This window comes from Vombatus ursinus, unplaced genomic scaffold (assembly GCF_900497805.2).
Source record: "Vombatus ursinus unplaced genomic scaffold, bare-nosed wombat genome assembly UNPS02014926.1, whole genome shotgun sequence".
Taxonomy (NCBI): Eukaryota; Metazoa; Chordata; class Mammalia; order Diprotodontia; family Vombatidae; genus Vombatus; species Vombatus ursinus.
This window is the reverse complement of record NW_020954704.1, coordinates 5,568,028-5,593,966: the sequence shown is the minus strand read 5'-3', so window position 1 is coordinate 5,593,966 and position 25,939 is coordinate 5,568,028. Positions and strand designations below refer to the sequence as shown.

Here is a 25,939-nt window from a genome sequence, read left to right as displayed (position 1 = left end):
TATATCCTGCAACTTTGCTAAAGTTGTTTATTATTTCAAGTAGTTTTTTACTTGATTCTCTAAAATTCTCTAAGTATATCATCATATCATCTGCAAAGAGTGATAGCTTTGTTTCTTCTTTGCCTATTCTAATACCTTCAATTTCTTTTTCTTCTCTTATTAAGTCATAATGTTTTTATGTATATTATTGTTTAGTTGTTTCAGTTGTATCTGAGTCTTTATTAACCTAGTTGGAGTTTTCCTGGCAGAGATAATGGAGTGGTTTGCCGTTTCCTTTTCCAGTTCATTTTACAGATGAGGAAACTGAGGTAAACAAGGTTAAGTGACTTGCCCAGCATCACACAGCTAGTAAGTGCCTGAGGCCAGATTTGAACTCAGGTCTTCCTGACTCCAGGCTTGGCACTCTGTCCTTTGTGCCACCTAGCTACCCCTTTTATATGTATAATACAGATTTATTCACATTTGATTTTCTTAATCATTCTGTCATTAAAGAAACCTTTGTGACATTGGGCTAGTGTTGCCAGTTGTGTAATAGTGTCACTGTGTTGAGGTGGTCTTGGTTTAAAGAACCATTGTTTAAAACCCAGTCAGTCACAAGCATTTATAAGCACCTACTGTGTACCAGGCACTGTGCAAAGTACTGGAGATACAAAAAAAAAGGCAAAAGACAGTCTCTGCTTTTAAGGAGCTCATAGTTTAGTGCAGGGATGGGGAACCTGCGGGCCTCGAGGCCACATGTGGCCCTCTAGCTCCTCAAGTGAGGCCCTTTGACTGAATCCAAACTTCACAGAACAAATCCTTTGATGAGGACAGGTTGGGCACAAGTAGTCCATGGGAACATTTGGGATGGATTCTCTAAATTTGTACATCTTGAGTTTATTTTGAGTTACTTCAATTCTGCTTTGCTCATAGAGCACAGCACCTCTCTGATGAGGGCACACCATGCTGAGTGGTCCTGTACCAGTGTCTCCCATATCACACAATCAGTTCCGAAGTTCTTAAGAGAGACCTTGAGAGTGCCTTTTATTGCCTCTTCTCACCACCATGTGAGCATTTGCCCTGTGTGAGTTCTCCATAAAATAGTCTTTCAGGCAAGTATACTTTTGGCATTAGAACAGTGTAGCCAACCCATCGGAGTTGTGCTTTCTGCAGTAGAGTTTGAATGCTTGGCAGTTTAGTTCGAGAAAGGACATCAGTGTCTGGTATCTTATCCTGCCAGGTGATCTTCAGAATCTTCCTAAGAGAATTCAAATGGAAGTGATTCAGTTTCCTGGCATGGCGCTGGTATACTGTCCAGGTTTCACAGGCATATAACAATGAGGTCAGCACAATGACTCTATAGACCTTCAGTTTGGTAGTCAGTTTAATACCTCTTCTCTCCTACACTTTCCTTTGGAGCCTCCCAAACACTGAGCTAGCTCTGGCAATGCGTGCATCAACCTCATTATCAGTGTGTACATCTCTAGAAAAAATGCTGCCAAGGTAAGTGAAGTTATCTACAGCATTCAAAACTTCTCCGTATTGTGTAACCAGTGATTCCATGTATGGGTGTTGTGGTGCTGGCTGGCTAATGAAATACTTGTGTTTTCTTGGTGTTAATTGGTAGGCCAAAATTAGCACAGGCACCAGAGAAACCATCCATACTTTGTTGCATCTCAGCTTCAGAGGCTGCATTGAATGCACAATCATCTGCAAATAAAAAAACATGCACCAGCACTTCCTCCACTTTAGTCTTGGCTTGTAGCCTTTTCAATTTGAAGAATTAACCTTCAGTGTGGTACTTGACTTTGATGCCACATTCATCTTCATTGAAGGCATTTGACAAAGGTGAAAACATCATGCTAAAAAGCATGGGAGCAAACACAGAGCCTTAATCTGACTGGAAAAGCACGAGAGCGTCATCCATTATCCAGAACCTGTGCAAGCATATCATAATGAAATTAGTGTACAGTACTGATGAGCTTCTCTGGGCAACCAAATTTTGAAATAATTTTCAATAAGCCTTCACACCTGACAGTGTCAAAGGCCTTAGTCAGATGGCATTTCTCCTGGAGTTGTCAGGCAGCAAACACCATATTGACCATTCCTCTGCCCTTTCTGAAGCCACATTGGCTCTCAGGTAGATACCTGTCTTCCAGGTGAAGGATCAGCCTATTAAGGGAGACTCTGGCAAGAATCTTGCCAGCAGTAACTAAGAGGGAGACTCCCCCATGATTGTCAGAGGACAATCTATTTCCTTGTCCTTTATAGAGGTGGACAATGGTGTTGTCCTTGAACTCCTGGGGGATACCCTCCTCTTGCCATATAACCTGGAAACTTTCAGTCAACTTTTGTATAAGTTGTAAAACATTTTTATGCTGATAGTAACAATCCAGATCACTTTTATGATGCCCTTAAGGCTATTTATGAGTCAAAGACCTATGGTGTCTCAAATACTCAGTGTTGATGGAACCATATTGATTAATGATAAGGACATGATCCTAGAGAGATGGGTTGAACACTTCCATAGTGTTCTTGACAGTCCATCATTGATTAATGCTGAAGCCATTGACTGTTTACCTCAGGTTGAAGTCAGTCCTTCTCTAGCTTAAGTTCCAGTTGAAGAAGAGGTTTTGAATGCCATTAGGCTCGTTTCTTGTGGCAAAGCTGATTCTATTAGAGATTAAGTTAAGTTAAGGAGCTTTTACCAGTTTGACTGCTTGTTGATGAAGTTTTGGTCATAACATCTCTTGGAGACAACTCAGTTACAGAAGGATTGTGACGTGTGTTTGTGGAGGGAGAATTCTCACTAACAAGAATATAGACCCCTGAAGTATAGTAAAAGAAAAAGAATTCAAGAATTTTAAATGTATAAATGTTTCTCAAGTTGAGTAAAAATTTTGAAATTCTTGTTCACATGCTCATTCAAATCAACAAACATCAAAGCATGTAGCAGTTCTCCAAATGGAATCATAATTGTCACATCTAATAGGATAATAGCTAACATTTATATAATGCTTTTAAGTTTTGCATAGTATTTTACAAATACCATTTCTTTTTATCCTCACAATAATCCTGGAAGATAGGTGCTGTTATCCCATTTTACAGATAAGGAACCTGAGGCAGACAGCAGCTAAGTGAGTTGCCCAAGAGTCAATGTCTGATCAGCAAGCCATGTCAGTAACAAAATAAGAGTGAGTCAGTCTAAGAATCATGGAGAGAGATCCAAGAATGGCTAAGAGTAGCTGTCTTCGTGAAAGATCCATATTTCAGTAATGTGAGTGATTTGATGTCACATTTAATTGGTGTAAGGATGTCTTGAGAGAGTCATTATGTAGAGAGTAAGGTATCTTAATTTTTCTTCAAATTTTGTTTGATATTTAACAAATTATCCCATTTCATATCAATCCTACTCATTCTTTTATTTTTATTAGTAGTTCTGTGTAATAACTTTTATTGGATTATTTCAGCATGCTAATCTTAAATCTGTCAGTCATCTCTGTGTCTCTAAACTATTCCTTTTGGGTTTTCTGTATCACTAAGATGGTGGATCTTAGGTCCAGATACAGTACTACACAACTTGCATCATGTACACTCATACCACAGCCACCCTTGTTGAGACCTTCATTACCTCTTGCCTGGGCTATTATAATAGTCTCTTAAGTTCTTCACATAGCTGCCAAATAGTTGTTGGGTCAAATATAAATTCCTGTTTGGCATTTAAAACCCTTCAAAATCTGACCCTGTCCTATATTTCCAGGTTTGTTATACATTATTCCCCTTCATACACACTTCAATCTAGCCAACCTGGTCTTTGAGTTGTTCTTCGGGCACAAAATTCCATTTCTCACCCGTGCCATGCCTTTCCCTATATGGAATGTACTCTTACTTACCTTCATCTCTTGTAATCAAGATTCCTTCAAAATTCGTCTCACATGCCACCTTATTTGTAAATCCTTTCCTGATCACCCCATCAACTAATACCTTTCCCCAAAATTATCTAGTATCTATTTATAGCTGTCTATGGGTTGCTTCCTCTCACTAGATTATAAGCTTCTTTTTTTATCTTTTATCTTTTTAATCAGTGAAAATCTTTCTTTTTTCCCCCATATGCCTACTCTAATTGAGAATGAAAGACAGAATGCTGTTACACATATGCATAGTCAAATAAAACAAATTCCTGCATTGGCTATGGAAAAAAATGCCTCAGTCTGCATTCTGAGTCCACCACCTCTCAGTCAGGGTATAGGAAGCAAATTTCAACATGACTCCTCTGGGGTAGTGGTTGGTATTTTTGTAGACTGGAGTTCTTCCCAAGTCTTTCAGAGTTGTTTCTATTTTAGACTGTAAGCTTCTTGAGGACAAATAGTTTTTTTTCTTTTGTTTCTTTTTTGTCTTTATATTCCCCAGAATCTAGAACAGTAACTGGCATACAGTAGATGCTTAATAAATTTTGTTTATTCATTGACTGATTGGTCTCCCTGCCTTTAGTCCTTCTTTCCATCTTCTATAAAGTGGCCAAATTAATATTATTAAATCACAGATATGGCCATTTCACTCCCATACTTGATAAGTTTAAGTGGTTTTTTATTGGGTCTGTGATAAAACACTAACTCCTCTGCCATTTAAAACCCACCTTAGCCTTGCTCTAGTATGACCTTCCAGGCTGGTTATGCAATAGTCTCCAATAGAAGAGAGGGTGAGGGTAACTCTGAATCATAGACACTAGAGAGATAAAGATTCACCTGGATCTTCAGAGCAGAAAAAGAGTGTTCCAGCCAGACCTACCTACTTGCTTTCCTTTCTCCGTGACATTTCAATCACCAGTCATTTTAAAAGTACTTACTATGTGCCAGATCCTTTGCTGGGGGCTGAGAAGACAAACACAAGAAGACAGTCCTTGCCATCAAAGAGTTTGTATCCTATTGGGAAAGATACAATCACAAATTCAGAAATACAACATGTATACAAATTCAAAGTAATTGAGAGGGGACACCTTATTACTGGGAAAATCAGGAAAGGAGGTAGAGCTTTAGCTAAGCTTTGAATGAAGTTCACATTTCTAAGGGGCATAGTTGCAGAAGGAGAACATTTCAGTCAATCCAATAAACATTTATTAAGTGCCTACTATATTCCAGGCACTATGTTAAGCACTAGTGATACAAAAACAGGCAAAAGACATTTCCTGCCCTCAAGGAGCTTATTGTCCATTGAGGAAGACAACATGCAAAGAAATTTATACATAACTTGCTTTGTATTAACCTACACTCAATCCCCCTACTTTTTCTCCTCTCAACCCTCTGACTCATGACCTCAGTCGACTGAAACTATTCTTTCCAAAGTTATCAGTGATCTCATAATTGCCAAATCTAAAGACCTTTTTTTAGCTCTCATTCTTCTTGACCTCTTTGAAGCATTTGAAACATATATACAGAACAACTTATGTACAGAATAATAGGAAATAATTAACAGAGGGAAGGCCTTAGGATTAAGAGGAGTTGGGGAAGGCTTCCTGTAGAAGGTGGGATTTTAGTTGAGACTTAAAGGAAGTGAGGGGGGCAAGTAATTGGAACAGAGCAGAGAAAGTAGAATGTTCCAGGGATGGTTAACAGCTCGAGAGAATGCCCAGAGCTGAGAGTCATTGAGGACTGTCTCTGCAAAGGTAGGAAGGCAGGAGATGGAAGAGAGGGCGAGGGTAACTCTGAATCATAGCCACTAGACAGATAAAGATTCACCTGGATCTTCAGAGCAGAAAAGATGCATTTATGGCTCAGTCAGGTGACAGGATTTGGATTTGGATTTGGCAGAAAAGATAATCCAGACCATGGCAAGAGGAGTGGTGCTGCTTGAGAGGTACTCTCCTACTCCAGCACACAGGCTAGGCTCTTGCCACTCCTCCCAGGGCATTTTGGGTTTAGCTGAGTTCCATCCCACACCTTGATGCATTTAAGGCTAGGGATTTTGTAAGGATAGTGTGGAATCCCTTGTTAGAGTAGTTTGGTTTCTCACCTCTGATAGGTGAGAGGCAATAGTATGGGACATGGAAATTTCTTAACACATGTTAAGAACATCTCTCTTTGAACACATATGCAAGTCTTTCCAGGTTGGTACAACCTCTCAGAGCTTGTACTATACTGGTATAGCCTCCAAGAGCCCAGGGTCATTGGTTTGCCAGGATTTCACAAGGATACACACACATACACTTATACACACATGCATACACAGAGAGGCATATGTACATATATGCATATAATATGTATATCCAAATCTATATATGTGTATATATACATATATATGATGATAACATTTTTTTTGAAGAAGTTGCCTTCCAGTTTGTATTCATCTCATTCAACCTCTCCCTGCAGATCTTTCTCGGCTAAGCCCATGTAGTCATTTCCCATCTTGAATTTTATGCTTTTTTCATCCCTTGTTCTACTTCCTTGTATTTATTCCTATTCATTTTGCTTTTGTATTATTCTGATCATTTCCCTAACCTGTTTTAAGCCCATGTTGGATTTTCGTTTTCCTCTTCTTAGCAGTATAGTTCATATGCTACTTTGATGTTACTTTCACAGGTGCTTAATGAGTGTATATGCTTTCTAGTCCATCATCCATGTCACTGATGAAAATGTTAATTATAGTAGGTGAGACTCAAGACTAATCAGTAATTATGTCTCACAGAACTGATGCTAAATTATTGATATTTTCTCTTATTATAAGGTCTTCTAACCAATTATCTCTCCTGTTTCTCAGCCAAACTCCTTGAAAAAGTAGCCTATATTCAATCCCCCTATTTTCTCTCTTCTCAACCCCCTGACTTCTGACCTTAGTCAACTGAAACTATCCTCTCCAAAGTTATCAGTAATCTCATAATTGCCAAATCTAAAAGCTTTTTTAAAAGTTAACATTCTTCTTGACCTCTCTGAAGCTTTTGACATCGTTGATCACCTTCTCTCCTGAATAGTTTCTCTTCTGTGGGTTTTTGTGACACTTTTGGTTCTCTTTCTGCCTATCTGACTCCTTCTTCACAGTCTGCTTTTCTGGCTTTTCATCCATATTATAGCCACTAACTGAACTGGTTATAGCCCAATACTCTGTCATGCTCCCTCTTTTCTTTTCTCTCTACACTCTGTTACTCAGTGACTTTGTCAGCCTCCATGGGTTTAATTATCATTTCTATGCAAATGACTCCCAAATCACTGTATGTCTGGCCCTAGTCTCTTCTCTCTATTACTAGTTTGTATCACAAACTGCCTGTTGAACGTTTCTAATGATGTCCTGTAGACATCTCTAACTCAGTATGTCCAAAACAAAACTCATTATCTTCCTGCCACCCAAGCCACCCTGCATCTGAATTTCCCTATTACTTCGAAATGTACCACCATCTCTTCTGTCACCCAAGTGTACAGCCTCAGTGTCTTCCTTGACTCCTTCCATACTCACCCCACATATCCAATTAGTTGTTAAATCTTGTTTCTGCTTCCACTCTATGTCCTACATCTATTCTGTTGTCTCTGTTCTGCTGTCTCTTCTACCTCCATACCAGACCTCTAGAGATCATGCCTGTGAGGAGTATGCCACTGGGCTCTTTATCCTCTGGTACCATGCAGCCTTATCTTCACTCTGGTCATTTTCCATTGTGCAGCTGTGTGCATATAGTCATATATCATTTATCAGTTGCCTCTGAAAAGTTCACTCCCCCATTGTTCTTCATATTATCTTTTCCGTTTAATAGACCAGAACTCCTTTCCCGGGTCAATATTCTGTATATTTGTTATCTCCTCTTTTGGAATGTAAGTACCTTGAAGGCATAGACTCTTACTTGTGTGTGTACTGTACACACACACACACACACACACACACACACACACACAGAGTACTTAATACATAGAAAGGGCTTAGTAAATGTTATTCATTCATTCCTTTGTTTTTCACTCACATATCTCCCACCCTGGTTCAGGTAGATTAATGTACATCATAAATCTAAGTATGTTGCTCTCCTATAAATAAATTCCAAGACTCAAGCTCAGACACCACCATGTACCAGAGGCCTTTCTCTCCTCTCTGCTACACCTTAATATCTTCTTCAAGGTTATGTTTCTGTCATATGTCTATATCTATATATATACGTGTATATGTACACACACACACACACACACACACACACACACACACACACACACACATTGTTTCCCCCATTAAAATTTAAGCTTCTCCAGGCAGAGCCAAGATGGCAGAGGGCTAGGAAGCCGTTCAGCAGAGTTCCACAAAACTCCTCTAAACAGACCTAGAAAATCTGCCAAATTGAATACCAATAGGGAAATCCAGAAAAAGTCACAGTGAGTCATCTCTCCAGGCCGCTTTGGGCATTGTCCACAGACAAAGAAGTCTGTGGACACCATGGCAGAGTTGGTTCGGCAGTGTGTTGTGCAAGCATCCAGGGGAAGAGGAGGTCCCAGACTCATGTAGGGGTACTGCATCAGGATGGGTATGAATTGACAGCTTTGTCATCCACTTTATAATTCCAGGTCAGACTGAGAAGGGGACCTATGTACCCCGGTGGCATTGCCTGGCGGGAAGGCCCTGATCATTATCCTGAGAAAGAAGAAAGTTCAGAAGCCAGTCTGAGCAGTAGTGTGGCTCAGATCCCAAGGGTAGGGCAGCTCTCATTTCCAGCATTTAGTTCAGCCTGCAGAGGGATAATGAAGGGAGGGATCCCAGCCCAAGGGGAGCCTGCAGTTCTGCCACTCAGAACTAATAGGGCTTTCCAGCTGGCTGATAGGGTAGCGGTGTATTCTTGCACAGACGCAAACTCAGGTCAGGGGCTTTCAGAGGTCAGATCAGAGGGACAGACTTTGTCCTGGAGTACTGGAAGCTAGTAGGTCTATTCCTTTACAGACTCTCCCTGAGATACCAGAAGAATCTGACACTTAATATCCGAGAAAGCAGTAATAGATTCAGCCTAGACATTCCTTGTAGAAGTGCTGCAGAGCCTAGCCCTAACATTAAATTTGAAATCAGGAAGTAGACTAGAAGAATGAACAAACAAACAAACAAACAAAGAACCACACCATAATGAGCTATTGTGGCAGGGAAGTTCAAGATACAAACCTCAAAGTAGAAAATGACTCCAAAACAGCTAGAAGAAAAGCCGCAGCTTGGGCAAAAATTTAGCTAGAATTCCTGGAAGAGATAAAACATGAGTTTAAAAAAAAAGCGTTAAAATTTTTTTTAAACAATGAGAGTACTTGAGGAAAAAATTGGAAAAGAAATGAAAGCTATGGAAGAAAGACTTGGAAAGGGAATTAACAGTTTAGCACAAGAGGTATAAAACTTTGCCCAAGTAACAAAATAAAACTAATAAAAATTAGAAATAGAAGCCAATGATTCCATGAGACAACAAGAAGTATTAAAGTCAAAAAGGCTGAAAAAATACAAGAAAGTGTAAGGTATCATGGCCAAAGGAAAACAGATGAGAAAAAAAAAACTAATAATTATTGCACTATCTAAATACTGTGGCCAGAAAAAGAGCCTTGACATCCTACTTCAAAAATTTTTCAAAGAAAACTGCCCAAATCTCTTAGAACTGGAGGGTAAAGTACAAATAGAAAGAATCTACCAGTAACCTCCTGAAAGAAATCTTTAAAATGAACACTTCTAGGAACATCACAGCCAAAATCCAGGGTTTCCAGGTCAAAGAAAAATACTACAAGCAGCCAGAAAGAAAGAATTTAAGTACTGAGGAACCATAGCCAGGATCACACATGATTTAGGAAGCCACCTCTATAGAGGAGGGGAGAACTTGTATGATATTTCAGAAAGCAAAGAATAACTAACCCAGCACAACTGAGTATAATGCTACAGGAGAAAAAAATGGACTTTTATTGAAAATAAAAGACTTGCGAGAAACTTTGAAATTCATATGCAGGAGTGAAGAGAAATATAAAAATGTAGAATTGAATAGATAATGATAAAGGACTAAACAAGGATAAAATGCTTAATTCAGATATGGGGAGATGATACATTTGTTTCCTCTGAACCTCATCATTAGGATTCATAGAGAGCTTCCAATTAAACAAGGCCTGGGAGTGGTTCTGTTATGTCTTGATGAGCTTATGGAAAGAGATAGAAAGAGAAATACACTTAAGGGCCCTGGGGGAGGGGGGAAGGGCAGGGGGGAGTGGGAGAGGAAGGTTAGGGAAGAGTGGATGACTCTTGAAACTCACTCAGCTGAACTGGTTAAAGGAGGGAAGAATATACAAATGCACACATAGTTGGGTACAGAAATACATTTTACTCAATTGGGAAATAGAAGGAAAAAGGAGAAGGGGGAAGGAACTAGAGGGATGGTAAATTAACAGAGGGATCAGTCCTAAGCAAAACAAACTCTTAAGGATATATAAAAATATTTATAGCTCTTTTTGAGTTGGCAAAGAATTGGAATGTGATGAGGGTGTACCTAGAAATTGGGGAATGGATAAACAAATTATGGTGTCTAAATGTGATGGTATACTGAAGTTTTATCAGCATAATGACCCACCATGATTCCAGAGGAATAATGAAACATGCTTTCGTACCTGCTGATAGAGAGTTGAAAGATTCAGAATTCAGAATGAGACAATTATTTTTTGGACATGATCAGTGTGGAAATTTGTTTTGATTTATTATACGTGTTTGTAATAGGTGTGTGTGTGTGTGTGTGTGTTCTCAATTGAAGGAGGGGGGTAGGAGAGTAAGAAGGCAGATTTTGGCTGATTAAAGCAAATAAAATATTTTTTGAAAAAAGAATTTAAGCTTCCCTAGGGTAGGGACTATTTCATTTTTGTTTATACCCTTAGTGTCTACCCTAGTGCCTGAAACATAATAGGTATTTATTCAATGGTTGACATTTAACAGTATTGTGGTCTTCAGAATTGTAATTTTTAAAATTTGGAGAGACAAAGAAGGGAATGAATGTCTTAAGTGATATGGTTATGGTGATATTCTCCTTGAGATATGCTTTTATCCTTTTGGTTTATGGCTCATCTTTGTTCCATTTGTAGCCTCTTGCAACCAAAAACTTATGATATTTCTTACATTTCAGTATTGCTGCTGTGTTAATAAGACACAAGTTGGATATTGTGGAATTTGGTGAATGTTTTCAAAGTTTTAAAAGCCTTTTGTATAAGTCTCTTTAAGTAAAAGTGACACTGAATTTTCCTTACTTATTGTCAATTTTTAAGAATTCCTCTTGTTTGTCAGTAGTGTAACCTTGCAAACTCTTTGCTGAATTTATTATGAGGCAGTTATATATACATATATATATGTACACACACACATGCATGCATTTCCAACTCAGTATCAATTTCTGGAGTTTTAGTTTCTGATTCTGTCACAATGTAGTACAGTAGCCTGAAATTAAAAACAAGAAATGGATAACTTAACAATAACTTAACAATTTGCATGTTAACTAAGATATGTAGTCTAGTTGGGTTCAGTAAGTAATAGAGGCATTGCTAGTCATCAGCTACCTGTTTCAGCCTGAGTTTAGGGGAAGGGAATGAAGTGTCTTCACTTTTATGAGGTTACCATGAGCCCAGGATCTGGCCTTCAGTTTTACAGATTCTGAAACTTGATTTTATCAGTTCACTTTGGGAGGGTCAGGTTCTGGGAAGTGTATTCATGATAATCAAATTCAAAAGATATTTCTAAACCAGAAAGCTGACTTCTTAATTTATTGTAGCTTTTACGTGTATGCGTGTATATATACACATGTATATGTGATACACATGTATACACATATGTATGTGTGTGTATGTATTTATGTGTCTCTATAGATGCATATGTGTATGTGTGTGTAGAGGAAGAATCACTTAGAATTATTTGCCATAGGACATTCCACTCAAAAGACCAAAATCAGATAAGAAGGTTGGTGAGTCTATAAAATCAGGCCTAAGTGACTTGACTTTCTAAAGGGATGTTTCCATGAAGAAACAGTGGCCAAGTTTTAGTGTTTTTTTTTGGTCAAAGACTGTATAAGGATTGATAGGAAAAGCAATTTGCATATCAAGAACTAATCTGAATTGTGTAAAGCTACTTAAGGAAGAAAAGAATTGTTTAGTCGAGAGTCTGGAGTGAAGTATACTAAGAAGAAAGGAGAATCTGTTATGCCAGGCATAAGATGTTAGCATCTTACCATATGTAGATTCCAAATGGGTAAATAAGATAAATCTATGCCTATATATTTTTTAATTTTTATAGTATTTAATTTTTCCCCCAGTTACACCGCAAGATAATTTTTAGCATTCAGTCTTAAAAGATTTTGACTTCCAAATTTTTCTCCCTCCTCTTCCTAAAATGATAGTCGATTTGATACAGGTTATATATTTGCTATCATGTAAAACATATTAACATATTAGTCACAGTTGTGAAAGAAGGAACAGATCAAAAGGGGGAAAAAACCACAAAAAAGAATAAAGTAAGTGAAAAAAGTATGCTTCGATCTTTATTCAGTCTACCAGTTCTTTAACTGGATGTAGATAGCATTTTCCCTTGAGTCCTTTGTACTTGTCTTAGATCATTGTATTGCTGAAAAGAGCTGAGTCATTCATAATTGATCATCACACAGTATTGCTGATACTGTGTACAGTGTTCCTGTTCTGGTCATTTCACTTTGCATCAGTTCATACAAGTCATTCCAGGTTTTTCTGAAATCTGCCTGTTCATCATTTCTTAGTGCACAATAGTATTCCATTACATTCATGTACTTCAGCTTGTTCAGTCATTCCCCAATTGATGGGCATCCCCTTAATTTCTAGTATTTTGCCACCATGAAAAGGGCTGCTATAAATATTTGCACATGTGGGTCCTTTTCCCATTTTTATGATCTCTTTGGGATATAGACCTAGTAGTGGTATTGCTGGATCAAAGGGTGTGTAAAGTTTGGTTGCCTGATGGGTGTAGTTCTAACTTGCTCTCCAGAATGGATGGATCAGTTCACAACTCTACTAACAGTATACTCGTGTCCCAGTTTACCCACATCCTCTCTGACATTTATCATTTTACTTTTTTTTTTTCATATTAGCCAATCTGATAGGTGTGAGGTGATACCTCAGAGTTGTTTTAATTTGCATTTCTCTAATCAAAAATGATTTAGTGCACTTCTTCATATGGCTATAGATAGCTTTGATTTCTTCATCTGAAAACTGACTGTTCATATCTTTTGACCATTTATCAATTGGGGAATGGCTTGTATTCTTATAAATTCAGTTCTCTATGTATTTGAGAAATGAGGCCTTTATCAGAGACATTTGCTGTAAAGATTGTTTCCCAGCTTTCTGCTTTCCTTCTAATCTTGGTTGCATTGGTTTTGTTTGTACAAAAGTTTTTTAATTTAACATAATTAAAATGATCTATTTTACATTTCATAATGTTCTATATCTCTTATTTGGTTGTGAACCTGTAACTAACTTAACTTCCCCTTTAAGAATTGTGCTCTTTCAGGAGTTATTTTCTTCAGTGGATTTTTGTATCTCCTTTTCTGTCTGGCCAATTCTACTTTTTTAAGCAGTTTTCTTTTTCCAAGCTGTTGACTCGTTTTTCATAATTCTTTTGCTTCACTCTCATTTCTTTTCCCAATTTTTCTTCTACCCCTCTTATATGATTTTTAAGCATCTTTTTGAGCTCTTCTGTGAGTTCTTTCTGGGCTTGAGACTACTACTCATTTTTCTTTGGGGTTTTGCCCATAGGTGTTTTGACATTGTTGTCCTCTTCTGAGTTTGTGTCTTGATCTTCCCTGTCACCGTAATAACTTTCTATGGTCAGATTATTTTTTTGTTGTTTTTTATTCACTTTTTTTTTGGCCTTTTTCCTTTTTTTATAAATTTTAGCTCTGCTTCTGGGTTAGAAGGGGCACTGTCTCAGGCTTCTTGTGTCCTGAGCTGCAGGCCCTGGCTATTTACCTGGTGCTTCACTGATGTTACCCCTCAGGCCTACAGGGGACCCTCATGTCTAGTGCTGTGCTGCAGGGGTGGGGCAGGGGATGAGGTGGTAGCTGGTGCTGATGGAGGCTATGGGTATCTGGCAGCTTTCCTGGTGCTGAGCTGGGGTCCTAGTGCCAGTGTCTGGTGTGTGCTGAGGTTGGTAGGGTTTTTCTGCATTTCCTTGGGCTACACTGAAGCACACCCAGAGGTGTAGCTTCAGCAGGTTATCTGTTTGCATGGGGCTATGCTGAAACACTGGCAGTTTTCTGAGCTGGAGTCTGCCCTTCCTCTGGCTATGCTGAGGCACATGGGGGATCCTGGTGCACTGAACTGAGGCTCACTGAACTGGTTTGCTGAGGTAGGTTTTGCTTCTGGCTTCCTGGGATACTTTCTTTGCTATACTGTGTTCCCCTTTTGTCCACACCTTTCTTGCCAGTCTTCCAAGTTTCTTGGGCTAAAAGATTGTTTCACTCCATCTTATTGCTGGTTCTGCTATTCCAGGATTTGTTTTGGGGCACTTTTTAAGATTGGAGGTGAATATTGGAGAGTTATGGTGACTTACTGCTTACTCTGCCATCTTGGCTCCCAGAAGTCTATGCCTATATATTTATAGATAACTAGGAGGAAAATAGAAGGTAATCTCTCTCAGCTTTGGATAGGGGATAAGTTTGCATTTAGCTATGGTGTAGAAAATATTATAAAAGACAACTTTGATTGTATAAAAATAAAAAAGATACTTTTTAAATGCTACTAGAATAAGAAAAGAAAGATCATAATTTTTTTTTTTTGCAGAGAGCATCTCTGATAAAAATCTGATATATAACCCCCCCAGAAATTGATTTAAATCAGTAGAATTAAGAGCCCCAATATGTAAGTTGTCAGGAGATATGGACGTACTTTTTTTGATTGAAACTATGATTTAATTAACAATAGGAACTCCTACTGAGGAAACTCCCTCTACCAATATAAATCAGCCCCTTCACTGCAATTTAGAGGTTTGCCCAGGCTCACACAGCCAGTATGTGGCGTAAGCAGTACTTGAATCCAAGTATTCCTGACTTGGAGGTCAACCCTCTATCACAGTGCCATGCTGCCACTCCAAACAAACATTTCTTACAAGGGAAATCCACACTATCAGTATCAACTGCCATAGAAAAAGTGCTCAAAATTGCCAAAAATAAGAGTAATGACTATGAAAACAATTCTGAAGTGTCACCTCACGAACCCATTCCCATCCACAGATTGGCAAAAAAAAAAAAAAAAAAAGTAAAAGAAAATTTCAGTGTTGGCAAGGATGCAAGAAAACAAGCAGACTCACTTTGGTAGAACACTGAATTGGTTCAGTCATTCTGGAAGAGAACTTGGAATTTTGCAAGAAAAGTTACAAACTTTTTATTTAATGGTAATTTTTATTTATTTTTTTGTTTTCAACATTTACTTCCACAAGATTTTGAGTTCCAGATTTTCACCCCATCTTGCCCCTCCCCCCTCCCCAAGATGACATGCATTCTGAATACCCCTTCCCCTACTCTGCCTTCCCTTCTATCTCTCCCCCGCTTCTCTTATCCCCTTCCCCTTCAATTTTCCTGTAGGGCAGGATGGATTTCTGTACCCCATTTCCTGTATTTCTTATTTCCCAGGTGCATATGAAAACATTTTTTTTAAACATGTGTTTTTACAACTTTGGGTTCCAAATTTTCTCTCTTCCTCCCTCCCCACCCACCCTCATTGATAAGGCAAGCAACTAAATATAGGTTATATATATATGTGCAGTTATGCAAAACACTTCTATAGTAGACATGTTGTGAAAAACTAACTCTATTTCCCTTAATCCTATCCCGCCCCCCCCATTTATTCTGTTCTTTCTTTTGACCCTGTCCCTCCTCAGAAGTATTTGTTTTTGGTTACCCCCTTTCCCAACCTGCCCTCCTCTCTATCATCCCCCTACTGTCTTGTCTCCCCCCCCCATTTTCCTGTAGGGTAAGACAGATTTCCATACCCAGTTGAGTGTGTATGTTATTCCCTCCTTAAGCAAAATCTGATGAGAATAAGATTTACTCATTCCCTCTCACCTTCCCCCATTTCCCCTCCACTGTAAGAGCCTTTTCTTTTCTGTTTTTTTTTTGTGAGATAATTTACCCCGTTCTACCTCTCCCTTTTCCTTCTCCTAGTATAATCCTCTCTCACCCCTTAATTTTATTCTCCAGATATGACCCCTTCATTTTCAACTCAACCTGTGCCCTCTATCTATCTATCTATATCTATATATACATACATATAATTTTTTCCCCTCCAACTACCCTAATACTGACAAAGGTCTCATGAGTTACAAATTTATCTTTCCATGCAGGAATGTAAACAGTTCAGTCTTAATAAGTCTCTTATGATTTTCTCTTTCCTGTTTACCTCTTCATGTTCCACTTGAGTCTTGTATTTGAAAATCAAATTTTCTATTCAGCTCTAGTCTTTTCATCAAGAATGCTTGAAAGTCCTCTATTTCACTGAATGACCATTTTTTCCCCTGAAGAATTATACTCAGTTTTGCTGGGTAGGTGATTCTTGGTTGTAATCCTATCTCCTTTGCCCTCCAGAATATTATATTCCATGCCCCGCGGTCCCTTAATGTAGAAGCTGCTAAATCTTGTGTTATCCTGATTGTGTTTCCACAATACTTGAATTGTTTCTTTCTGGCTGCTTGTAATATTTTCTCCTTGACCGGGGAACTCTGGAATTTGGCTACAATATTCCTAGGAGTTTTCCTTTGGGGATCTCTTTCAGGAGGAGATCAGTGGATTCTTTCCATTTCTATTTTGCCCTCTGGTTCTAAAATGTCAGGACAGTTTTCCTGGATAATTCCTTGAAAGATGATGTCTAGGCTCTTTTTTTGATCATGGCTTTCAGATAGTCCATTAATTTTTAAATTCTCTCTCCTGGATCTATTTTCCAGGTCAGTTGTTTTTCCAATAAGATATTTCACAGTGTTTTCTAATTTTTCGTTCTTTTGGATTTGTTTTACAGTGTCTTGATTTCTCATAAAGTCACTAGCTTCTAATTGCTCTATTCTAATTTTTAAGGAAGTATTTTCTTCGGTAATCTTTTGGACTTCCTTTTCCATTTGTCCAATTTTGCTTTTTAGGGCATTCTCCTCGTTGGCTTTTTGGACCTCTTTTGCCATTTGGGTTAGGCTATTTTTTAAGGTGTTATTTTCTTTAGTATTTTTTGGGTCTCCTTTAGTAAGCTCTTGACTTGTTTTTCATGATTTTCTTGCATCACTCTCAGTTTTTCCTCTACTTCTCTTATTTGCTTCCCAAAATCCCTTTTGAGCTCTTCCAATGCCTGGGACTGATTCATATTTTTCTTGGAGGCTTTGGATGTAGGAGCTTTGGCTTTGTTGTCTTCTTCTGGTTGTATGTTTTGATCTTCTTTGTCACCAAAGTAAGATAATATAGTCTGACTTTTTTTGCTCTGCTTACTCATGATCCTGGCCAATTCCTTGAGTTTTAAACTCTTTGTTAAGGTAAAAGTCTGCTTCCAGTGTGGAGAATGTACTGTCCCAAGCTTCAGGGGTTTGTACAGCTGTTTTCAGAGATACTTCTAGGGATCTGAAAATTTTCAGTTCTTCCAAGGTGCTATGATAAGAGGAGAGGTGTTTTCTCTCCACCGCCACAACAAGCTCCACCACAGCAGTGTTCCTCCTTGCTCCAGGACCGCCCCTCAGAACTGTGACCCAGATCCAAGCATGGGTAAAGCAAGAGATTCCTGCCTCAGCCCTGGCAAAGAGAACCCTGCAATCCCCCTCTGATCAGCCACTTGATTCCCCCTTAGTCTGTGGGCCGGAAGATTAGGAAACAGCTGCGGCCCTGGGCCCTGCTTGAGACTTGCAGCAGAGACCTAGCTCCTCTCTCACCGCAGGCACAGATTTTTCCCACTGACCTTCTAAGTTGTCTTTGGCGTTCCTGGGTTGAGAAGTCTGGAAACTGCCACAGCTGCCAGCAATTCAGTCCTCTGAGGCCTGCTCCAGGTTCGCTGCGGCCTGCACGCCCACGCCGAACTGTGCTGCTCTCCCTCCCTCTCCCCTCTATACCTTTCTGATCAACCATCCAGGCTGTCTTTGGCTGGAAATATGTTTCACTCTGTCTTTTTGTGGGTTCTGCTGCTTTAGAATTTGTTTAAAGCCATTTTTTATAAGTATTTGGAGGGGCTTGGGGGAGAGCTCAAGCAAGTCACTGCTTTCCCTCCACCATCTTGCCAGACTTTTCGTACTCCTTGGTAACACTTCAGTTTACACTCCAAAGAGGATATTGACAATAAGCAAAGCCCTATTTACATGAAAATGTTTATAGCAGCAGTATAGCAAAATATATGAAAAAAACTGGCCAATGATCAAGGAATATGAATGTATAAATGTTTATACGTGTAAATGTAATGAGATATTACTGTGCATTGAGGAATGGCAAATACTAAGAATTCAAAGATGTATAGGAGATGCAAAGTGAAGTGAGCAGAACCAGGATAGTTTATGTAATAAAAACGACACTGTGAATCAAAAGCAATTCTGAAAGACTTAAGAAGTGTGATCAGTATAATAAGTAACTGTAACCCAAGAGCACAGATGATGAGACCTACCTTCTGATGGAGAGGTATTGGACAGACTCAAGGTGCAGAATGAGATGTACCTTCGTGGACATAGCCAGTGTATGGATCTGTTTTGCTTGAGTATACTTTTTGTTACAAGAGTTTTGTTTTTCCTTTTTTAATTGGGGTGGGGAGGGGGGTGCAGGAGAGAGGGGCAGGTAGCAATATTGTTACCAAAAAGAAAAAAGAAAGCAGTCATTGAAACATTTAAAAGAAAATACACAGAAGAGTTCAGAAGGAGAAGCAGACGTGCAGAATAAGATCCTCTGTTGAATTTATCATGTGCTTTTTAAAAAAACTGAATGTAATAGAGATTTTCAGTTTCTATGTAACCTTTTTTCTATTCTACTTTGTGTAAGAAAATGCTGATTTTTTTCTTTTTTGGTTTTTAGTGCAGTTATAAATATTTTTAAAATAATGAGAGCCTGTACTAAGGTAGAGATATAGGAGCAGAGAGATGAGGACAATTCAGGAGATGTTTATTTGTGCATGTGTTAAATCCCATGAAGGCAGTGGCCCTATCTTATATTTGCCTTTCTTTTAATATCTAGCATAAAGTATGTGCCTAGGAAACATCATTTCAACTCTAAACAACCAACAACAACAAAGAAACATGGGAAGACTTCCATGTAGTGATGCAGAATTAAGAAAGTAGAACTAAGAGGACAATATGTACTATTACCACAACCACATAAATTAAAACTATTTTAAATGGCAGCAAAATTCAGATCAAAAACACTGGATAATCATGTTCATTGATAATAACTTATAATGCATATACCTGTGGTTTGTTTTTTTTTTAATAAAGCCATTAGTACACAATTTTGTGAATTATATGAGGTCGCTCATGTTTGTTTAACCGTTTTCTGGGATTTTACATTGTGAGGAATTCAATTGGAACTGTGCTTGGGATTTATATGTGTTGAAAGAAAATTTGTGATAATACTTGTTTTAAAAAGAGAGGCTGAAATGGGTTCACAGGTCATTAGTTGATTCATGTTAAGATTTGTTCTGAACAGAAAGGATGATTGAAGGTAGTACTAATAATACTATCAAATTGAACTTCTATATGGTTTACATTGGATGGGGTAAAAAACCAACAGCTTGATAAGTAGGGCACTTCTGGAACTTCCCTTACATGTGGATTTAAAAGGGTATTTTGGGGCAGCTAGGTGGCGCAGTGCATAGAGCACCGGCCCTGGAGTTAGGAGAACCTGAGTTCAAATCCAGTCTCAGACACATAACATTCACTAGCTGTGTGATTCTGTGCAAGTCACTTAATCCCAATTGCCTCACCAAAAAACAGACAAGCAAACAAAAAACAAAACCCCCCCAAAAGGGTGATTTTTAGAGCTGAGGTCTTTTAATTAAAGAAAGAATATGACATCTAGGTTGTTAAGTCTTATGTCCAGTCTGGGCACTACAGAATAGATGGATCATTGACAAACTAGGGTATATTTAGAAGAGGATGGTGAGGGTACTCACGACTAAGATAGATGCCTTATAGGTAGTTTTGTTAGTTACTGTGGCCAAATAATTAGAGCCAGCCTTTTGATGGTAATAGATACTTCAGCAAGACTGTTCCTCAGATGACTTCTCTGTAGTACATTTCCTGGCATATCCTTGAGAGCAATCCAGTTTGGGGTAGAACCTACAAGAGCTTGCCTTAGATTGGAATAGCCTTTTGAGAGTCCAGGGTCACCTTAATACTATATAATGTGTTATCAGAAGAGCATTTTGCTGAAGATTTCCACTTTACATTATTTCTGAATGAGAAGATCAGATGAAAAGCAATAGGAGGAGACATCAAAACAAACTCTTTGATTAAAAAAAAAATCAGCTAGACATTTACTGGATGGAGGAGGTGTAGATAGATGGCAGTTGATGTGGAAAAAGGCTGAGACGGCTGCCTGAATGGGAGGCAGACTGTCCATCTCCCATATAACTATAACGGCAAAATCCTAAGGTTCTTATCCGATTGAATAATGAACAAGAATTTCCATTAGAAACTACACTAGGTGACTTCTACCCCCAGACTTTACAAGAGGTTAGCTAAAAGCCAGAAGACAATAGGCAGGGGGGGGCCACTATAGGAAAACTAGCACAGACGTGGTTTCTCAAAGCAATGGACTAAGAATATGTGTAACCTGTAAAGCTCTGTGTCTGGAAGCAGCCATAGCAGGCAGTAACTAGTGATTGGTGTGATGCTGCAGCACTTGGATCAGGATATCCCTAGCCCAGGGGATCTGAAGTACGTTATACCTTGTCTGGAGATGCTAGAGAGGTCTCTAAAGATTTAGCTCTTTGAATCTCAGAGATTCGGGGAAGCCTAGCCCTGAGAAATAGAGAACAGCTCTATATCTTGGGGGACCAGGGTAAGACCAATTGGGGCTGCTGACAAGCATACCCAAAAGCACAGCAGGAGGCAATGCCTGTCCCTGGCACAAAGCCCCAATTCAGGAGCTAACACTGAAAACGTAAATAAATAAAAGAAAATACTAAGTGGTATAAAAAATTATTCCAAATCTAAAGTTTCCTCCCCTCCCCAAAGAAGGAGAGAGTAATGTTGTTACAACTGCATCAGAGAATCACAGGGAAAAAAAATGAACTTTCAAAGAATGAATACCTAGGAGAAATGAAGCAAGATATTAAAAAAAAAAATCAGTAAACACTCTGGAGAAAGAATTTGAAGAATAAATAGCTTAGAAGAGAAAGTGGTAATCTTACCAAGTAACAAGACTCCCTGTAAGCTAGAATAGAGCAAACAGAAATCAGTGACTCTATAAGCAAGAGATATTAGAATAACATCAAAAGTTTAAGAAATAGAAGTAAACATAAGACTATAATATAAAAACAACTGACTTGGAATACAAGTCAAGGAGAGATCATTTCAGAATCATTGAACTCCCTCTGTAAATCATGACCCCCCCTTCCCAAAAGAAAAAAATCTGGACACTGTATTTCATAACTTAAAATTGCCCAAACATTTTAGAACCAGAGGGAAAAGTAAAGATAGAATCCACCAATCACCTTCCTTCTGAAAGTAATCTCCAAAGGAAAAGCCCCCAGGAATATCATAGACAAAATTCAGAGCTCCTACTTCAAAGAAAAAATACTGCAAACAACCACAAAGAATCAGTTGTGGTATCAAGGATGCATAGTCAAAATCGCACAAGACCTTGCAGCTTCTACCTTAAAGGAGACATCTTGGAATACAATATTTCAAAAGGCAAAAGAGATAGGCTTACAATGAAAAATTATCTACCTTACAAAGCTGAGTATACATCCTTTATTGGATAGAGGACTTTCAAGCTTTTCTGATGTAACAAGCAGATCTGATTAGGAATTTTGAAATGTGAATACAAGAGTCATGAGAAGGTGAGTTTATTTGAGCATTTGAAAGGAGCTGTACGAGTTTATAGTGCTAACATGCTTTTGGGGGGGGAGGGTCACAAGGAGTTTTTCAGAACCATAATATCTTCAAAGGGCACTGAAGGAGTTAAGTAAAAGAAACAGAGGTCTTAGAGGTGGCTTCATTTTGAGGGTTCAAAAAGAGAAGGAGAGGGAGCACAAAAGGAGGAATGCACTGGTATATATAGGAGAAAGAAGGGAGTAAAACTTGCTATTTCTCATAATTGGGATGCATGAAAAGAAGAGTTAGACAAATCTAGAGGAAATCTAGAAATGGACAAAGGAGGGTTCAAAACACACACGTGTGTGCGCAGACACACACAAAAACATGCACAACTTCAAACTCAAAGCAAAACAAGTGGGAACAAGTTGGGAAGATAATATAGCCGCAAGCAACGAAAACTAATCCTGATCTTGAGTATGTTTGCGATCTCTGGTTCTAAAGGAAATGTTTTTCATTCTCTGTCCTTATTTTGCACTCCTCCTTTTTGGGGGTAGTTATGGATTTGTTAGCATGTTTTTGCTGGCAGAATCTTCTTATATAGTGGGACCACAGACCTACCTTGCCTAAAAGATTCTTACATTGGGTTAGAGAAGATGAAGAGAAGTACAATCTCATTTATTCCTTTTTGAGAGTGAATAAATGAGAGGGCTGTAACTGCTTTTGGGGGTTTGTTGCCTTGGTTTGTATACATAGCACATTCTGACTTTGCTTTTCCCTTTTGCCATTTATAGTGTGTGTCAGTTTCTGGAGCGATGTCAAAGCCCAACAGGTGGCTTTGGAGGGGGACCTGGTCAGCACCCACACCTTGCACCCACTTATGCAGCAGTCAATGCATTGTGTATCATTGGCACTGAAGAGGCCTTTGATGTCATAAACAGGTATAATCTGGTTCAAAGGAGTCTGAATCCCAAAACAACCAGTTTGTCTCTACTGATACCGTATACTTGTCCACTAAATTCTTCTTTCTCTTTTGTGTCTCAGAGAGAAACTCCTAGAATACCTCTATTCTCTGAAACAACCTGACGGTTCTTTTATCATGCACATTGGAGGTGAGGTGGACGTCAGGTGAGTTGGGGATTATCTGGGCTTTTCAATAGCTTTTAAAGCTTGTTTGCATTTAGGGGAGTTGAACCAAGGAAATAGTAAAAGTGTTCTTACAGACTTCCAAAGCCTTCTGATTTGGATTTATTTATTAGTCACCCAGGGAATGAAAAAAGAATATCATGAGATAGCTCTCTCAGTGGTATAGGGTGAGAAGAAGAGTGTGATATTAAAAATCAAGGAAATAAGCAAAAGGGCAAAGATGTGACAAGGTGAGATTAGTCAGTGTTGATGGGGCTGCAGAAAGATAGGTGTACATTATTGGTACAGTTGTAAATTGGTCCAAACATTCTGGGAAGCAATTTGGAATTATGCTTTAAAAAGTGGCTATAAAATATTTATACCCTTTATCTAAAGTGGTGACACATGTGTCCCAGGAGGGCAAAGACAGAAAATACTCTTAGTAGCACTATTTGTGCTAACAAAGAACTAGAAATCAAGTAGGTGTCTATTAATTTGGAAATATCTAAACAAATTGTGAGACATTATGTAAGTATGATGGAATGATACTTAAACATAATAGTACTGGACTATAAGAAATAAATATGAAAGATTCAGAGAAGCATGGGAAGATTTAAATGCACTGATACAGAATGAAGCAAGCAAACCCAGGAAAACAATATGCACAATAATTATAGCTGTGTAAATGGGAAGAACAGCAGGAAAAGTTGTAAATCATGAAATTGAATATTACATCATTATAATGGCTCAGTGTGTAGGAAGTTCTAGGATCTCTCTCCATGGTGGGCTGGAGTAGTTCATTTCCTTAAAAGCTGTTCAGCCTGTCCTGAAAACGTAATTGTTTCAGGGAATGAAATATTCTGGCCATTGACACAGCTTCTTGGTACCTTATGTACAAAAGTCAGGTTATTAGTTGTCACGGACTCTTCACCGAGGCACTCTGTTTGGCATTCAAAGCCCTTCGTAACCTAGCTTCCTCCTGTCTTTCCAGTCTTCTTATACTTTACTCCCCAACATGTACTCTTCAATTCAGTGACACTGACTTCCTGGCTATCCCACGAACAAGACACTCCATCTCTTGGCTCTTGGCATTCTCTCTGGCTGTCCCCCATGCCTAGCACACTCTCTCTCCTCTGCTCCACTGACCTACCTGGTTTGCTTTTAAGTCCCAACAAAAATCACACCTTCTACAAGAAGCCTTCCTCAATCCCTCTTAATTCTAGTGCCTTCCCTGTATTAATTATTTCCTATTTATCCTGTATATGGCTTGCTTTATATTATTTGTTGGCATGCTGTCACCCCATTAGTTTGTGAGCTTGAGGGCAAGAATATTCTTTTGCCTCTTTTTGCATCCCTGGTGCTTACCACAGTGCCTGCCACATAGTATACACTTGATAAGTGTTTATTGATTATTGAAGAAAGCTGCACGTGGCCTTAGTTGAGTCAATGCATATCCTCCCCAAGTAACCTTCCCCTGCTATGACTGAGTAAATTTCCTTTTTGCTAACTCTTAAATGAATTACAAATGTCCCATTTCCTTCAAATCTTGAACGTTAACCATCAGATTGTCTTGGTTAACCCTGGCCTATGTCAAGCGTGGCTCCAGAAAAGATGAGAACTGTTTTTTCTTTGAAGAAATGGGAGATGATGGGCATAGAACATTGTCTGTTGTCAGGCTTAGTTGACGTGTTGGTTGGTATTGCTGAGCTGCTTTTTCTCCTCATCTCTTTTATTCTGTGTTCTAAGGGATGGCTCTTTGTGTAGGGGAAAGGAGCAAGGGAGGTGAGAGAGGATATGTCAGGAAATGAAGGTAATGTAAAAATAACTCAATAGGAATTAAATATTTGGGGGGGAAAGGCTTCTTTCTGAAATTTTAGCTTATTTTTAAAAAATCAAACAATGGAATTGCCCATCAGAATTATTTGGGATCTAGACTCCCAATTGTGAAAAATGTCCTGAATTCTTAAGTGACCATAAGTGTTAAGATCTATGTTTCTGCTAAATTCATTACTTCTATTCTCCTCCATAGTCAAGTGAGGTTCATTCCTGGTCAAGAATTGAGACCTTGACCTTTCTGAGGTGTTTCTTGGGGGTCAGTTTCAGAAGGTGTCTCCATTGGGTTTTATTCTTTAATTCAGTCACATAGTGTCATTGGAATTGAGTTGAGAACCCTAGAGTCCTTACTGTTGTCATGTGTTCCAACAATGCATTTTTAAAATTAGTAGCTTGTTTACTTAAATACAAATTGCTATTAAAAGAGAAAGAATTGTTTCTGTTTTTAATAATGTGCGTTTTCCGTTATAAGTTAGAACTGCATTATCTGGAAACTTGAAAATAGAAGAAAAATAGTTGGGTCTTAATAAATATATGTTAATCAGATTTGAGAAAATCATGAATAATTTCAACATAACACATTAGCTGGTGACATAGCCCCTCTGAGGTTAGTGAGATATTTTGAGATGTTTATGACCTCCTATGGGCATATGGAGTATATAGTATTCAATGGAGTGTATAGTATTCAATTATATAGTACTTTACTAGATATTTCCCCATTGGTTCACAATTGTTTTACCTTCAAAAATGTCTAGTCCACATTTAGCAAGCAGCTCATGTACTTGGCAGAAAATATTGTGTCATGTAGAATATGTAGGACTTTTGTTTGCTTACCTTCACTTTTTCACAATTTAAGTTTTCAAAAAATTTCCTCACATTTTTGAGAGAGAGCATTGTTTTCTACATATAGGGTCAGAAAAATGCCCTTTTTTGTGAAGTTGCTAGATTCCTTATTTTTTATTTTCCATTTATAAATTTGCTTTCATGGCTTCTGTGTAAATTTACTAGTGCTTTAACTAATTAAAAACTTCAAGTATGAAAATGAAAGTGAAGA

General features: G+C 38.5%; 1 protein-coding gene across 1 annotated transcript in view; it reads left to right on the top strand.

Moving 5' to 3' along the window:
* The window catches only part of LOC114029326 (protein farnesyltransferase subunit beta), a 108,860-nt gene that overhangs the window by 40,028 nt on the left and 42,893 nt on the right, over window positions 1-25,939 (top strand). Inside the window, exons 5-6 of the mRNA XM_027843715.1 lie at window positions 22,722-22,868; window positions 22,972-23,055. Of these exons, the coding sequence (XP_027699516.1) occupies window positions 22,722-22,868; window positions 22,972-23,055 (231 nt within the window). The remainder of the gene's footprint in view (window positions 1-22,721; window positions 22,869-22,971; window positions 23,056-25,939) is intronic.